This window comes from Castor canadensis, chromosome 15 (assembly GCF_047511655.1).
Source record: "Castor canadensis chromosome 15, mCasCan1.hap1v2, whole genome shotgun sequence".
In the NCBI taxonomy this organism is placed as follows: Eukaryota; Metazoa; Chordata; class Mammalia; order Rodentia; family Castoridae; genus Castor; species Castor canadensis.
The window spans coordinates 72,120,447-72,138,898 of NC_133400.1; the positions used below are offsets into that span (position 1 = coordinate 72,120,447).

Genomic DNA, 18,452 nt, shown 5'->3' on the forward strand with positions numbered 1-18,452 from the left:
AGAACAAACAAGTGATTTCCCATTAGTTTCAGAAGTGAAGAAAGAAGAAAATTTAAGTTCTTTTGTATGCATTTTTGTCTATTATGGGAACACTTGTTCAGTTAGAAATAGAGGCTTATGAAGTGTTACTCACATAAGTATACAGATGCTATAAATTTATTTTTTAATTTTATTCACTGTGTAGAAGATTCTTCAAAGGTATACTTTGTTCATGGCATTGTTGTTGTTTTTTTTTAACAGCATTTGGATCCTCAAAATTTTTTCTAACATCTGGCTTCTTCCTAAGACAATTGTAAAATAAATTTCCACATTCCTCGCCCACGTTTTGGAAGTTCATGGAGGATATGGGTCATAACAAGTTGTCAAGGCAACAAAAGGTTTCTTATACTCTTAGATGTGGCTTCTAGAAATTTAAATTCTTACCGCACTGAGTCCAGTTCAACAAGTAAAATATCCATTGCTAGAAATGTGAGAATATAGGTTGCTAAACATTCAGTGACATATTTTATAAATGAAATGTTGTTTCTTCACACATGACAGAATTCGTATCTTTTGTGGGTGGAGTGCTGAAAGATTTAATAAAATTCACAATCACCTTGTTTGATCACTGAAGCCAGGAGAGACAGGCACAGAGTAGCAGCTAAGAGCTGCAGGATCATACAGACCTAAGTCTGAACCTGATTCTATCACTATCGAACATTGCATAATCTTAGCCCATTACCTTAACCTTGCTGGCCACAGCTTTTTCATTCAGAAGATGAGGTTAAGAAAAGTTCATACTCCATAGGATTATTTGCTACTAAACAAGTAATGCATATAAAGAACTTAACATGATTTCTGACATAGATAATTTTTAAATGATTCTTCTTATTAAAACCTTCATTTGACTTTTTTCAAACTGGGAGTTGTTATTTTAACTCATTTTGACCACTAATCCTAACAACCCATTTTATCTGAGTGGTATGATCTTATTGAAAGATAATATCAAATTATTAAGAAGAAACTTCTGATTGGGAAAAGACATTTCATCCAATGCATTACCTAGACATAACCTTCTTACATACTGATACACTGATTTCCATTCAAAACACTGACCATTTATCCAAAAACCAAGGTGTTTTATCTACCAACATTCAGCTTATTTCTACCAGCATTAAAACAGTAGATAGTGCCCCAATTATTGAAAATCCCTTAAATAAACCAATCTGCCAGGAGCTATTCTAAAACCACAATGCGGCCAGAAGCCAAATTTAAAAATAAACTTCACTCCAAACTCTCCATGAGACTAAATGTAGATCCAAATGATTCAGCACAGTGGCCACAGGCCATATGCTGTGAACACTGCACCTAGCCAAGCTCTGGTGGGTCTAGAGAAGGAAATGAGAAAATTGTCTTCACATATAATTTCCTTTCCAAATTCATTTATTTCTGTCCATGGCATCACTACTACCTTCTTCAAACAGGTTTAAAATCTCAGAGCCATCTTTCACTTCTACATTTCTTTTTTGACTTCTCATATGTGTTCATTCCTCTCAATGTCTACAATCTTTGCCTAAGCACCTATTAAGCTCACTTCTTAGTTGTTGAAACTATTTTTCAAGAGCTTGTCTACACCTGGCTAAAACCTACCCTAATCCATTCATCCTAACAGTGGCAGACTCATTGTTCTGAAAGTCCATTTTAATCATAATTGGATTCGTCCAAATCTCTGCTAGTGAATTTGGGTTAACTTATGAAAGATAATTTGAATATTCTTATAATGCTTGAAAAAATGGTGCCTCAAAAGTGAGACTCAAAGAGGATTCCTGCAGGGCAATGTGCCTTTACTTTCAAGAAATTCTTGGTATTAATAGTTTGTGATAGTTGCCCACATTGCTTGGCTTTATTCTTTCTTGTGTATCTATTTCTTAGACCCCAACTTCTAACTTGGTCTCTGAGACTCAGGTCAGCCTTTTGGGAGGCAACACCTGCACCTTCATTCAGAAATCTCCAGTGACTCATTGTTACTTAACAAATATTTCATCCTTACCCTCAGAGCCCTCTATAATATGACTTCATCTATCGTCTATCTATCTATCTATCTATCTATCTATCTATCTATCTATCTATCTATCTTCCTACCTATTTATATAATGACTTCATATACCTAACATGATTTCCAGTGCTCCCCAACAGAACTTCTTTGTGCTGACTAGGAGGATTCATTGTCCACTGAACACTAAAAAGATTAGTCTTGCTGCTTCTGGGTCTCAGCTCACATTTTTTGGTCCCACTGAAAATTTCCTTACCTCTATTTCCAAATTTTTTTTTGTGGTGCTGGGGTTTGAACTCAGGAGCTCAGGCTTGATAGGCAGGTGCTCTACCATTTGAGCCACTCCACCAGCCCTTCCATTTCCAAATCGTAACCAATTTTTCAATGTTCAATTCAAGCCCTATCTCCATCACAAAGTCTCCTGAAATTATTCTAACTTATACTGAATTTTCTTTCCATTAATATTTTAGAGTATGTATCAATCCACATATAACACAATACAGAGTATTTCCACACAATGTATAATTGGGAGAAAAACTGTTCACGCTGAATAATTGTTCAATTAGTCTTCCCCCCCTCCAACCACCCTAAATAATTGTGACCTCCTTTAGGGTAAAAACTGAGTTTTTTATGATTTTTTTCTCCCTTTGCCCATACAGACCCCACATAAAATTTAAGAATATTTGTTGACTTAACTTAATACTATTTGACTCTATAAACAATATCAATTTTATGTTTAAATCATTAAAGATGTAGATTTTCTGTTACCTTGTCATTCCCTCTAACATTGCAGGCCTACTAAAGCAAACAACATTAAAACAAAAATCCCCAAGAAGCCTAGACTGTGGTTGTTTCTGTACCTGGAACTCTGACATAAGCAAATAGAAACCTAGAGGAATTTCTTATAACTGGTCAATCATGAATTGATCCTCAGCCAATCATAGACAATGAACTAGCTGATTAATTCTATTACATGGGCTCTCCATTTGGACCATACCCAAATAAGGCAATCACCTAGTTGTAACAATTGAATCATTTTATTTGATTCCGAGCTCAGCCTACAAAACTCTGAGGTTTGTCTGCTATAGTGAAGCCCATAACCTCCTTCAGTTTTGGTGCTTCCTGACTCATGAATTATTCTTTGCTCAAATAAATGGTTATATTTTATTTTGTCTTATGGTTTTAACAGGCCTATGATTGGTTTAAAGAGCATACTGGCATAATTGCTAACAGTGGCAACCTCTATTTACCAACACATATCACGTATGCAGTACTGTGCTTGGCACAAAAGAATGTTGAATGCAAAAATATTTATTAAGCAACAGCAGTGCAAAAAAAATCTGTGTAGTTGAAAGACTCACAGGTAGCTGCATTATAAAAACAGCACCTCCTACCACTTCCTACAGTGTTTTTATATAGTGTTATGCTGAAGATTTTTTTTAAAAAAGGAGTCATCAGGTTAATTAGCATGCTACAATGGAGAATTATATTTAAAAATATAAGACGAAATAAGATTTCTCATAATAGCTAAGTTGAACATTAAAATAATTTCATTAGCAATATCAAACAATATGCTGTCACTGAAAAACAAGTTATTATTCAAAATATGAATTAAACTAAATGTGTATATAAAAGTCGGGCTCAGGAAAAAAATCAGCTTCATATAATTAACTTCAGACTAACACTGCAATTAAAAAAGAAAATATGCAGATGTTACCAAATTTTGCAGGGTTATTATGTGGAATTGAAATATGTGTTATGCTTCTGCTTCAGAAAATAATTTCTCCTGTTAAATGATTTTGATGGGAAGCAGGAGTATAGTTATACAGGGAATTGCACTATATTTAAAGATCCAAATAGAACTTGTAGACAACGGAGGCATTTTATTTTTTAATCTACAAGGGTAAAATTTTAAAGTTAACTACCTCGGCCTTTAAAAATTAGTATAGCATTATGAAAGCAATTTCAGTTGTTTTTCCAAAGGATGGGGGCAAGCAAAGAAGTGAGAATCTCAGTTCTGTGATGTCCCCATTCTAAACCTTAGATCACTGATGAGAGCAGAGAGGAGAACAGATTCAAAGTGCAAACGTCAAACTGTGCCACCTTGGCTAGCCATGCCGCAAAGGCATTTTGTTTTAACAACATTTTTTTATTCTTCTCAGCCCCATTAAAATTATCTTCAAATAGCATAAATAAAGACATACATAATTGGTATAACATTGAGGTTTGTTTCCCAAGTGTTTCTTTAAATGCCCTCTTTAATTTTTCTCTAAATCCACTCCACTTAGAAAATTCATGATTAAAGTAGAAAATTATTTTTGATTACAACCAGGATTAACCCATTTTATTTTCATTCTAATAATAGAATAGACAGCTCAGAGGTTATCATGAAGCATTAAATCAAACAATTTCGATAATTCTTGAGATTCCAGCATTCAAGGGTTCAATAGGCACAGGGAGGCTTACATTCAAATTCCAGCATTCAACAAACACACACAGGGTATATGCTGGCAGCTTACCTGCCTTTTTAGTATTTTGGTTAAAATAAGGACAATTATGAATTTACATGGATTGAAAGATAAAAGTGATACATACATCTGATAGAATTAGAAGTTAAAGTTAGAAGAGACCTTATAAGACCATGTCTCAAGGTGTAAATTTTTGCATGTGTATGTGACAGGAAGGGAAGCTTAGTGAGATGCTATTACTCTATTGGCCTTGACCTGAGTTTATAAAACTTGAACATAGAGAAGCACACAGAAACAAGAGGATGTTGCAATTATTTCGCAGTTAGGACAAAGGAGGCAAGAGTGCTTGCGCTCCTCTCAGTAGTCTGGAAGCAGGGAGCCACAAAGGACAGTCAGAGTTGGGCTGCCCCATCCTTCTCCACTTGTACTCATTCTGTGAGCAAGATAACAGAGCCTAGAACCCACATCTCTTAGTTATTGGCCAGTGTTCTCTAAATTTCATTCTTGGCCTAGGTTTTCTTTTGCTCCATTATTGACAGAGGCATAGATAAAACCCTTGGAAAATGGTTTTTTTTCAAGCAGCAATTGTATTTTAAACAACTAATATGTTAATTGGAACTGAATACCCTGTGGTAGTCAGAGTTCTACTCATAAGTACTTTTTGTGCCCCAGTTGATCTGATTTCATAGGTAACATCTGTTGGATGTGCCAGGCCCTGTGCTAACTACACTTGGACATTATCTATGTTTGTAAAGGTTTCATTTTAGAACTTGTGAACTCCTTTAAAAGGCTGGAGGCAAAACCCCTGAATGCTGAGCTTTCATCATAGGATCAGAGATATTGATGGGAATATTAAGGAATAATATGGTTCATCTTATCAGTGCCAATAGGCCATATGGTGACCTGATTTCTCTATTCTGTTATCCACTCACTGCTAGGGAGCTCTCTGAGACAAGAACTGCTGTGAACAACCACATGTTTTCAAGCAGCTTTTCTTTATTGGTTCCTCTGACAAATCTCCAGAATGGAGACTAAGGTTTTTCTGTATTCTCCATTGCATCTTAAGTGGAAAAAGTAGAGAAAATGTTTTTTCATCTCTTTCTGACATACTACCTTTACAAATTTCAAAGATTCATATGGGGTGACAAAACTGACAAATGTCAGAGAATTCAGAGATTACGGACACACATTGGAGATCATGGATATGAAGGCTTCCAGAGACAGAAGATCAGAGACTGTCAGGGACAGGGCAGAGAGCTGCTGCTGAGCAGCAAGCCATGTGTTCCACCATCTTCCTTTTCCCTTTGCCTGTAACGTACATGAGCATTATTATTTGGGGAGAGAGTTGGATTTGGATTTGGATTTACTTGCTATCATTTAGAAGGCATTTAAAATTTTTGATCCTTTATGAAAGTCTGACAGTAGTGACAATGTCTTTGCTTTTACTTGAATTGCATGGATAGAAACTCACACATACGTCCTTTGCAAAAGGCTAGCATGAGTGGTTTTTAGAATGACTATAGTGGGGGGTGGTTGCTTATTTATTTTCTTCTATAGAAAATGTTTTCCCTCTTTGAGGTGGGGTTATATGAATGATGCTAAAGGGCAAACAGGAAGAATGAGTTAGTTTATTTTATACCTTAATTTTATACCTCTAGCACCATTTGTCTCTTTTGGAGGTTAAAGAAGATTTTAATTCCTTGGAAATTACCATAAATTTACAGTTTGTACAACCTTTGAGACAACTTGCTGAATTAAGCTTGGGTCATGATGCCGCTAAACCACTGAATTAGAGGCTCATGAGGTCAGTACAAATGTACTCTTCTGTTGACCAGTGAGTGGTCTCTTTACTCAAGTTATCCCAGAGTTTTGCCTACTATAGAGAATGGGTCTTTGTGAGCTGAAACAGGAAAAAAATCTGTAACATCTTTCTACTCCTACATTATTCCAACAAGAAACTCTTCTTAGAGGAAATGATAGTGCTAGTTCTGCTTTTTAAGATTGCAGAAGTCAGAATTGGTGGGACTCTAAGAATACACTGTAGTTGATATGGATTAGCAGTTTGTAATTTAAACTACGATATCCATTTGATTTAAAGAAAAGGGCCATTCAAATCTTCCTGACAACTAAGTTAATATATGTGTTATCCTTGTATAAACAATAAAAGGAGCTTATTTTCTTCTAAATTTTCCCCCTTTAAAATTCTGGGGTTCCATAAGGGAGCTGTGCTATAGCTTGGATCTGGAATGCTTTCCAAAGACCCATGTGTTAAAATCTTGGTCCTCAGCTTGGTGCTATTGAGAGGTAGTGAAACCTTTAAGAAATGGAGATTAGTGGGAGGTTTTAGTCATTGGAGGTGTGCCCACGAATAGAGAGTTGTAGAATGCTGGTCTCTTCTTTCTCTTGCTTCTCAGCTCCTATGAGGTGAGCAGCTTCTTCCACTATGATGTGCTGCCTCATGAGAGGCTCAAAAGCAATGGGCAAACTGACCATGGACTGAAACCTCAAAAACTGTAAGCCAAAGTAAACCTTTCCTCTTCTTAAGTTGGTTATCTTCGATATCTGGTTACAGTAATAGAAAGCTAACATGAGCTAAAATGCCTTAGAAGAAATTAAGGTCCCTATAGATGCCTTACTAACTCTTGCTTCATGTCTCTCAAATATTGTCCTTCATCAATCTCCACTATTATGATAATATTTCTTCAACTTCTATTTATTAAAGTATTTGTAAATTATTCTTTCTCTCTACATTTGAGCATTATTCCTAAGTAAGAAGAATATTTTTCAGGAGAGGTGGTAAAGAAATAAGTAACCCCCATTTCAATCATCCTGAAAACACACAAGCTATTTCTTGAAAAAGTAGGTGTAGTTTTAGTGATGTAGCCCAAGCCATGACAAAAATATCAGTGTAGTAAAGTTTTTATCCTTTGAAAATTATAAATTCATTTTAAAAATGGCAACTACAATGCAGCATGGATTAAGGCCTGTGGCATAGTAGACTAAAGAAAATGTACATGGTGAATCTGTATCAAGAACATTAATCTAAGTCAGAGCAGGAAGTGTAACCTATTCCCCAGGACTCTTTCAATGGCACTTACTTCACATCTCATCTGTCATAGTGCTGCCTAATCTTCTAGGGTAATTGTTTAAGTCCTGAGAAACTACTGCTACCTTAGAATTTCCCTACGTAACTCAGTGAGAGAGTTACTGTGTTTTTCTCAGTTCCTTATAAACATGGGCACATGACTAAATTGCTGAATACATCATCTGTTTTATGTACTTAAAATATTATGCCAGGAAGAATAAGAACAAAGGAAAAGATCATGTCAATGATGAAGAGAAAAATATTGTTTTCTGTAGTAAAAATATTCCATGTGAAATTCATGGAAACTGACTAGGATTTTGATCAGTAGGTAATCAGTTTCAGAATTCACTGAAAGCATAAACACTTTAAAATTCCCCAAAAAGGAGTGATAAGCCTATCATTAATATTTAATTATTACTTAGACTTTTCTCTATATCTTTCTTTACTTCTTGGTGAATAAAATACAGAATAAGAGTTGCCAAATTCCAAGAACTTTTCAGACCATGAGACATTTCAGGCATTGGGTGAACTTAATTTACAGAGGGCCCTTGCCAGGGAACAGTTATTTGATCATATAAATGTTGTAGAGAACAGTTGGGCCATATCACTGACATAAAAAATACAGAATAACAGAAGATAGCAGAACAGAAATACAAAGCTACATAGAGCTTTTTGCATATTCTTGTGCTTGGTTAGAGAAGACAGTAAACTAGTTTTATTCTCAATTATGTTACTTTTATTACATAGATTATCATCACCTAACTTCTGGAAAAAACTGAGGAAACAGTTTAGTGCTTTCCTAATCTGCACTAAAGTAAGATCAGCATATACAGCCATGGAATGGAAGTTATAAATGTCCTTGACATTATCATTTATCAGCTGCTCTTCCACAGTCTTATTATTTATTATAGGTAAGAATCTTCCCACTTTTTCTATTTTTTTAAAGTCACTGGAACTGTTTTATATATTCCATATATGTTCAAAACATATAATCATAAATTGAATGCTATCCATCTAAATATTACCAAATGATAAAGTTCTCTACTTTTCAAGTATTCCAAATTTGGAAGCCCAATATTGGAGGATCTTGCCTGGGAAATCTAAATCTAGGTGTCAAACCTGTCTATAGGAATGAAATTATAAAGGTTAGTTCAGGCTTGGGAAGTCATGGCTAGTTTGTGTCAATCAGGTAGGAAACTCATAGAGGAATAAAGTTTTGACTTCTTCATATCACAAATCTTAAAGCTATTGGGAAAAATCCTGACTACCAGTTTAGCAGGTAGGGTGATTTCATTCCGAAAAAAAATTTGGCAATCTGACTCGTAACATTTTTAAAAATGAGTATAACCTAGGATTTTTATTTGTTTTTTCCATTAATTTAGGAGACACCCAGTTTCGACCCCTTTATTCTTCTGTGAAGGAAAGGCAGGCAACAGGAGCCAGGGCCTGGGCCCCAGTCCAGGTCACAGCCCAAAGGCAGGTGGGTCACAGCCAGAGCCCACAGCCCATGTCGCTTCTAGTCACACCCCATGATATTGCACTATTTCCCCCAAGTCAGGTGTCCTTGGGCCTTGGTAATGAAATGCGTAAGAACTTAGCAGTCAGCAGCAGAAACAAGCTCCCAGCGCAAGGAACTTCCTGGCTTCCTTGAGGTGGACAGGGCTCGGGGCCAAGTGTCCGGGCTGAGTCCCTGCTCCAGGTCACCCGACCCTTCAGTCCTTCCTTGCGGTTCCTTGACTCCTGGAAGCTGACTAGAGCAGCACAGCAGCTCGGCTCGAGTCAGAAAAGCTGTCCTGTTCTGACGCAAGGAGAAACCAGGATGCAAATTCTCTTTGCCTGGTCAACCCCTTTATTCTTGACATATCTCTTGGAGGAGAGTGAAATAAATAGAATTTTCATAAAAAGTAAATTTTATTCTACCTTAATATTCATAGTTATGCTATATAATATTTTTAAAATTATAACTTTCATTTTCATGCCAAATTTGCACAAATCTATTATGTACATGATCGGGGAAGTGAGAGCCAGAGTTTCATAAACTGGTTTCTAACTGCCAATTTTTTAGATAAATATCTCCCAAAATTTGGACATACATATCTATCATTAAGATGAAATTGAGAACACTTGTATAACTCTAGATTTTTATCTTTAACAAGTTTCCACCTCCTAGTCTGATTCTGACCACAGAAAACATCACGAGAGGCAGGGGGGGCAGAGCTCATTCTTTGGTCTTCCAGTAAATGTTTATCGAGAGTCTACAACTGAGATCATCGTTATTGGATGCTCAGGAACCAGTGTGAACAACACAGCGATGGCACTGGGGAACCTACGACTACTAGGTTAAGAGGAAAGAGAGAAGAGAAATGCATGGAAGAATACTTTCTTTTGCTTTCAGTGATGTATGGAAAATATATTTAAATGTATCTAGAAAAATTCAAAGTGCTGAGTCATATACATAGTGTAAGTACTACAGTATTACTTATTATAGATGCTGATATTTCTCAAAGACCTATGGCAGTTTAACTCTTTATAGGACTTATAATCTGATCTGGAAATATTTTAGAAAACCCAAAATTTAAAATTCTCTATCAGATTAATGAAATTATTTCTTAAATTACTGACCACGAGGACTATGTAGCAGTTTTACACATTGTTCAAACTCTGTCTTCCACAGTCACAATGCTTATATCTTTATTGTTTTCCCTTAAAGATTATCTCACAATTTTTCACAGGACAATGATTTTTAAATAGACATAAGTGATAATGGGATTCTGAAAGCCAGTTTTCTTCCACTTCTGTTTTAAATCATTTCTTCACAGAAGAAACTGAGGCTCATGGAGGTTTAGAAATCTTTCTAAGGTGTAATCTCCACCTGCTTCTCTTTCTACACACTTGTGGTAGGAAAATCATCTGTCTGAACAGTTTTAGAACAATTCTGTGCAAAAAAGCAAAAATAGAAGGGACTTCATTCTTTACATTTATGATCTATGTTTCTAATTAGAGCTCTACTTTAGTGGAAGAACAAGTACTTCATTCTTTCAAATGGTCTTTTATTTTGCACTAAAATTTTTTATTGTTTTTGTCAAGTAAAGCTGATTGACATTGTAGGTTTACTAATATATTAACCATCATTTTTTTCTTTTTGCTAAATGACTCCTGACATTAATGTAAGTATATATATTTGTAACTTCTTGACAAAGTTTACATATAGCATCAAGGCAAAACCCTTCTCCTCCCTCTTCAGAGCCCATCCTCTATGTAAAAACACTTATGCATAGAAACCAGTATAGGTTTTCATGCCGACTGAAAATACATGAATTTATTCTTGAACAACAGCTCATATATTAAAAATTACAATGGTAAACATGCTATTTACAGAAATATGCATGGAGAACTGAAAAGAGCACATGTTATACATCAGAAAATATTGAATTAAGAGTGGTTAGATGTCCTAATGCTACATGTGAAAGAGAAATAAATGAAAATCCATATAGGATAGTATGAAAAATCTACCAAGTCTGAGTTTTCAAGACAGTTCTAGTTTCAAGTATTTGCTCTTGTTGTTAGGTCACGTGTCCTGACTATTTATTTATTTATTTACTTAAAGAATAGTATAGCTGCAGGAAAAGCGTATTTTCAGAGCTAAGATGTTACAGTAGCTTATAAGACCAAAACAATGACTAGGAGGTAATGAAAACATCATTGCCCCAAAATTTAATTTCCTCTTACTGCCTGGTCCCTGCACCCTTCCCACTAGACTCTTGATTTTCTAAGACACCCTATTGTTATCACCTAACACCTTTCAGAGTATTGGTTGGATTCCTGCCTCTCAACTCTCACCACTCCTGTCTCATTGGTAAAGCCATGACCTAGACTATACTTTCATCATCAGTTCCTTCTCTTAGCTTCTCTAACCTCATTAGCTGGATAGAGACCTCGTTACAGCATAGGGAGCAGCTCTCATACTGAGCATCTCTATTCTGTCCTGTGAAACCCACCTCAGGCCTAGGAAGTAGTTTCAGTCTTCCTCGTGGCTGTGTTCTCTCCCCCAGAATAATCAATGGATAAAAAATGCCAGTTCCCTCCTTGCTAGTGAGCTTTCTCTCTGGAGGAAAGGGGAATTTAGTGGTGGTACAATCTTGTGTCACTTAATGACAGGGATGTCCTCTGAAGAATGTGTTGTTAGACAATTTTGCAATTGTGTGAACATCATAGGGTGTACTACACAAGCCTAGATGATAGAGATCAGTCCCTGGACACGGCCTCTTGATGCAACCTAAAGATTCAGTAAATACGAGATGTCTGAGGCTGCTGTCCATGTAACAGCATAATGCTTTACAGTAAACTTTTTAAAGTAGAAGGAGTATACACTAAAATAATGATGGAAAGTGTAGTGTAGTGAAAACATAACCAGTAACAAAGTTATTAATTATCATTATCAAGTAGTATGTACTATACATTACGGTATGTACTATCCTTTCATATGACTGGCAGTGCACAGGTTTCTTTCCATCAGTGTCACCATGAATATGTGAGTAATGCATTGCGCTATGACATTACAATGGGTATGCATCACTAGGTGATAAGAACTTTTCAGTTTCATTATAATCTTATGGACACCACTGTATAATCAACCATCATTAATCAAAATATCACTATGTGGCATAAGACTGTGCAAAGAAAACAGTGTATGATATTAAAAAGCTATTATAGAGGGAGTAAACAAATGAGCTAGGAAAGTTGTGGTCAAAGTACAGTTCTTTAGTGAGTGATTTTGAAGGTAGGGGAGTTTCAGATGAGAGAAAGGTAAAAATGAGAGAGTTCCCTGGAAATACAGGGGTCAAAGTGTTGGTTGAGTGTGGCACAGGTTGAGATGTCTGCTAATATAACCTGGGGAAGAAAAGACAAGAATGAATATGGATATAGGAAGATTTATAGAGTGGTAAGTAAGAATCTTAAGACTCTTCTACCTGATGGCTCCTATTTATTTTTTTCAAGTAGAAGTCATCTACTAAGAGAAAAAAAACATGACTATTTTGGAGTTAGAAGAAGAAAAATAAAACTGGAAATAGTCATTAAGAAGTATGTTCTCAGGGTTCTTATGAGGAACAGTAAGTGTTATGGAATGCTCAAAGCACAAATGAGATTAGTGATCATATGTTCTAGTAAGACATCTGGTTATTTCCTGTGAGTCAGTGGTTCTCTATGCTAAAGTAACACTGTATTCACCTCTTATAAAGGACAGATTGCTGAGGCCCCGTTCCCAGAGTGTCTGACTGAAGAGGACTGGAATGGGTTGAAATTTTTCTATTTCTAACAAGTTCCCAGGTGATGCTACTGCTAGCACCATGCTTTGAGAACCACTGTTCTAAAATTTCTCCTTCTAACAGTTCCAATCCACAAACCCCTGAATTTGGTGCATTTTGCTTTAATAAAAACACATTACAAAAGCAATCAGGATAGAATTTATAGGTTCCTTATAACATTCTCCTGGCTCTCCAAATTTCTCAGATGATTTCAATAAACTTATCATCTAGCAACACTAACAATACATTCTGGATAATGTACTCCAGCTCTCTTCTACTTAGACATTTTCTTCATGTTTCACACAATTACCACCCACCTCCACCTGTCACTATTCCTATCAAGTAGACTGTTCTCTGCACCTCCTTACAATAACCTGTTATCTATGGCTCAAAGAACTTCTTTATATAGATTCTGGGTTCTGGTCCAAATTTGCCTTCCTTTATTGAACTATTATTGTTCCAAGAGTCTTTGCCACTTAACTAAGTTATATCACTCAAAATACAATGATAAATTTTATATATCGACAAATTTCTTTATTGACATTTCTTCATTATTGCACCTATCAGTACAATTAATACCTTAAAATATCTTGCCCAGAAAAATATGCACTATGTATTATAAACTAATAATTACACACTTTTTGGCTTCTACAGAAAGACTAGATAAGATTATTCAGCCAACAATTGTCAAATATGGGGAGACAGAAAAGGAGAATTAAAATCACTTTTAAATTTGTTCCACAAAATGTTTGTCCTGTGGCTTACAAGGGGATCAGCAAAAAAATAATAAAGGTTATCTCTCATTGTTTTTTAATCTTTAGAGACTTAGTTTAAAGTTATATATTATTAGAAGTGTCTGTGGATTTCCCTACCTTATTTTTCAAAAACTGAGTAGGCCAGAAAAGCATTCTGTGGCTTTGGTCAAAGTCATGACAAGGTTCCTCTAAGTTCTCCAGTTTCTCTACCAAATAACTCTTGCCAGCTCCAAGTACTGTGGCTTGATCTTTATGTAAGAGTGAACTGGCAGAGAATTACTGACAAGTTTTCTTTAGTGATAAGTATAGCAAAGACAAATTAATCAGAAATTTTATAAAGGCAATCTCTTCACAGGATGCCCTACATATCAAGTCTGATCAGTGTCAGAGGACCACAAGTACAAAAAAAACCCACTAATATGTTTTTTTCAAACATATCAATATAATGAGTACTGTTAATCTATTGGAGACCAAGTGATGATCTCTTTGTACACAGAAGTTGCCTTTATTCATCACATTTCTTTTTTCTGGTTTACTTGATAACTGATTGCATTTTTTCCAACAAAGCTACATACCTTTAAAAAAGAATGGAAATTTCCAGAAAAAGCTTGCATACCATTTTTCATTATCATCACTTCCATAATGTTGTTTTATCAAAATTATATTAGGCAAAATTATTTTAGACTTTATCAAGGGATTTGGCAAGGCTTTAATAGAAGCCAATTTTAATGCTACTGGAAAAAAAAAAGCAAAACAATCACACAAAACAAGTGACCACATACCAACTGCTGTCATGTAATCCCATCGGTCAACGAGGCACATATTGAAGATGAGGTGATCAGATGTTTGCCCCTGGCCAATAAGTGAAATCTGCCTCTCCAAATTCTGGCACACAGATGAAGTCCAGCCAATGAGAAACCAAAACACTACCAAAAGTATTACTGCAAGCATCCTCATGACCCGGCCACCAGTCATGTATGGAATTCGCTGTGCTGTTCGTGAAAGAAACACCTTCAAAACCCTGGAAACAAAGAAGATCAAAACATGAAGTCAAACCTAACACTGAGAAAGTAAAACTCTAAAATATTTCATTTTTTCTAGGTGAAACTTAAACCCAACCAAAATTTATTTATGCAGAGTTTTAACATGAGAAAACTCAGCAACACCATTGTTCATATTTTTATTTAATTTCATTTTAGTTTATCTACCAACAGCAAAATAAATATCCTGCATTAGAGGTCATTGGTCCAGGTGATTCGTATATGACTGAATTTCTTTGAGCATGTCTCAGTATTTCAAGAAAAATTCTTAAGACTTTAGAAAGAACTATAGGTAAGCATTGCTCAGATAAATAGGGTTTCTGGGTTATCAAAAGTAGTTCCAAAAATACCTAGTTAGATTTTCCATTATTATACTCAGTCAAAAATTTCCTTGGATGAGTTATTTATTTTTATAACACACTTTTATTAAAGGCATTTTTTGGACATCATTTCATGTGACTACCCTTCATAGTCATTTTGTCATATCACCAAAAACAATAATGAAATATTATAAAAACAAGGGATATTTGAGGGATATTTAAATACCAGCCCAAGGGAATAAGGTCATTTCATTAAGAGGTAGATTGGGATAATCTATTAAGAAATGTGATTTTGCTGGGTGCCAGTGGCTGATGTCTGTAATCCTAGCTATTCAGGAGGTAGAGTTCAGGAAGATTGAGATTCGAAGCCAACCTAGGCAAATAGTTTGCAAAACCCTATCTTGAAAATACCCATCACAAAAAAGGGCTGGCAGAGTGGCTCAAGGTGAAGGCCCTGAGTTCAAGCCCCAGTACTGCAAAAAAAAAAAAAAAAAAAAAAAGAAAGAAAGAAATGTGAGTTTTAAAAATTTTGGAGTTTTTTTCTATATATATGATTCAAGTACCCAGGGTTGAGAGCTACTGGATTGAAAGATATCTAAGAACTAATCTACCTCTAAATATTGTGCAAAGACAAAATGCAACCTTACTACACAGATCCTGTAGCCATCCATTCTTCAATTTCATCTCTAGAATATTCTCAGCTAATTTTTAACTTCCCATCCCCTTTTGATATTGTATCACAAAAATGTGATTCAACATAAACCACCATTCACTAATGATATTTTCAGAGTATCTATAATTAATTTCCATAAGTCATTTGCCTAACTTTCTATTTCCTTTCCACTTCATAATTTTAATAGCTTTAAAACTATATGAAATCTTCATAAAATCACTATAAATCTAGAGTTGAAGCAAATATACCTACATGAAATAGCTTAGATATGTTATGCTATATTTTCCTCTATATATTGGCCTTTGGTAGCTCTCTGTGAATTAACACAAGACATCCAGTAAAGAAAGTCATTTTGCAAAAGATTCTTATTTATCTTTCCTCCTGCCCCAGTTTCTTTAATCTCACAGTCCTTTAACTAACACAGAGGGTAAATTTATTGAATTGTGAATAAAATACTTACCCTTAATTTTTCTGTGAACGATGTAAAAATAAAACAGTACCAAATCAGGGGTACAATGGCTCTCTTAACTACTTTACATTTGTGTTCACCAGGTTAGCAGTTATTCTCCATTCCTTCTGTTCTATGTGTTACAAGCTGCCCAGCCATGTTGATCACTGGCACTAGCAGCTAACACACCCTTATGCACTAGTGTGTAGCGTGCCTCAAGCACTTCTTCAACCAGCTAAATTGCTATTTACTATGAATCACTTGTATTTGTCCCTAAATTATACCCACCATGATCACATTATAGAATTTAATTAAATATTAAATAAAATAATTATACATGGTTGCAAAACAAAATCATACTTCTTTCTATTAAAATCTACCTGGAATGCTTCAGAAAGACTCTAAAATAAAACATTAAAATGCAATGTTAACTTAGCAGTAAGTGAGGTAACTTTAACATGCAAGGGTAGTCAGTAAACTATGTGAAAAAAATCTTTAGGTTCCTAATCCTATTAAAAGAACCAACATTGTGACCACAGTGTATGTACCAAAACACAGCATAATAGATAATGTATTTTAGTGATTTATGCTAGAAAGAGAATAAACTTTGAATATCAGACCCATAGTCAAAGAAGAGGACTTACTTTTTTAAAAGCCTAGTGAATGATTGTTTGTGTGCTGTAATTACAGCTATCTATACATTTCTTTAATGCCTTTCTGCTTTAAACAACTTTATCAGTGAACTAACCAATTATTAATGTTGAGTATTTTGAATATGAGGTCTTTTATTATAATTAGTAGATCAAAAGACTCAATCTCTATATTAGAAGTGACATAAATTTTTGAAAAATTAAGAGCTTTCCAGTTCCAATACTATTTTCTGTAGGAGAAATTTGGAGTTACTATGTAGATATAATTGTTTCTGGCTACCTGAATAAATTTTAAATTGAGAATGAATAGGCTGTCAAAAGAGAAAACTTGACCCACTTTTTTCTTTTAGGTATTCTGTATTTTAGCCAAGGAAGAAAGAAAATTATTACAAATTCTAGTTTTTACTCTTAATTAGAATATAGTTATAATATACAAAGGATAACAAACATGCGTGAGGTGTCATGCTAGGCAACATGGAAGACATAATGATACGATTGCTTTCTAGGAGCTGACAACCTAACTATACATAAGTTTTAAATTGATACCATATAAAATAGCACACAAAAGTTATTCATTATATGTAGTGACTAAGTCTACTAACCTAGAATATGAGGTATTTGAACTGAGGCTTGATGGAGATCAATGCATGGAAATGGAAGAAATGGACAAGATATAGGGATCTTGGTATTCTAGTGATATAGGTATTCTAGTGAAGGAAAGAATTACAAAAAGTACAAAGCAGAGAAATGTAAGCTAGCTTTGGTGGATGGTGGGTAGAATTACTTGGCAGGTTGAAGATTGTCCCAACATCTAGGAACTCACAGGGAGTTTTCAAATTATTGCAAGGAGTTTCCATCAGGTTGAAAAATACAGTTTTATAGAAAAAGTTATTTTCTATACTTTATTTCCATGGCAGAGATTTAGAAAACCATTCATTTTCTGATGCTTGAAGACTCTCACAATCTTTGAACCTCTAAACCTCAGAGAGCTAATAGTGGATTCATTAAATAACTATCTCCTTTAAAATACTTCTAATCAGATGAAGTTTGATTGCAGAGGAAATCTGTGATGTGAATTTGATAATCTTTTAGTCAAGAAATCGCATTTCTAGATTATCAGAAAGCTTGTGTTTTGGTTTTTTTCAATGACCCTTGGGATATTTATTACACATACTGAGAATTCAAAGTTGCCAGAAATCCCATAATCTCATTTAGAGAGGAAAAACCAAAACAAAGCCCTCCTGAGTCTCTCATTATTGATTTTTACTGGCTTTTAAATAATAAAAACATAATGTAAGTCTGTATTTAAATCTAAGCATTTCAGAATATTGGTTTTTGTAAAATAAGATGGATTTTCTAGCACTGCCTTAAAAAATGAGGAAATTCTGCTATATCTCTAAAAAAATGAGCTTTTGTTAGTTTATGACACTCCCAGAAATATCCAGAACTTAATATAAAAAGGCATATTTAAAGTATACTTTCACTTCTTGTTATTAATAATACATAAATTTATGGAAATCATGCTGAAATGATGAAGAAAAAGGATAATCTAGGAATTGCCTGTCACTATATTTACCTGCCTTCACTTTCTTACTTCCCACACATTTCTGGTTTGAACTTATATTACCCCACTGTAAGGACTTGTACTTAGGTTATCAATTGCCTTCTTCCAATT

At 34.9% G+C, this 18,452-nt stretch overlaps 1 protein-coding gene across 2 annotated transcripts in view; it reads right to left on the bottom strand.

The window, feature by feature from the left end:
* The window catches only part of Gpr158 (G protein-coupled receptor 158), a 452,732-nt gene that overhangs the window by 13,625 nt on the left and 420,655 nt on the right, over positions 1–18,452 (bottom strand). For both annotated transcript variants that reach the window (XM_074056482.1, XM_074056481.1), the window contains exon 8: positions 14,429–14,667. In XM_074056482.1, the coding sequence (XP_073912583.1) occupies positions 14,429–14,667 (239 nt within the window). The remainder of the gene's footprint in view (positions 1–14,428; positions 14,668–18,452) is intronic.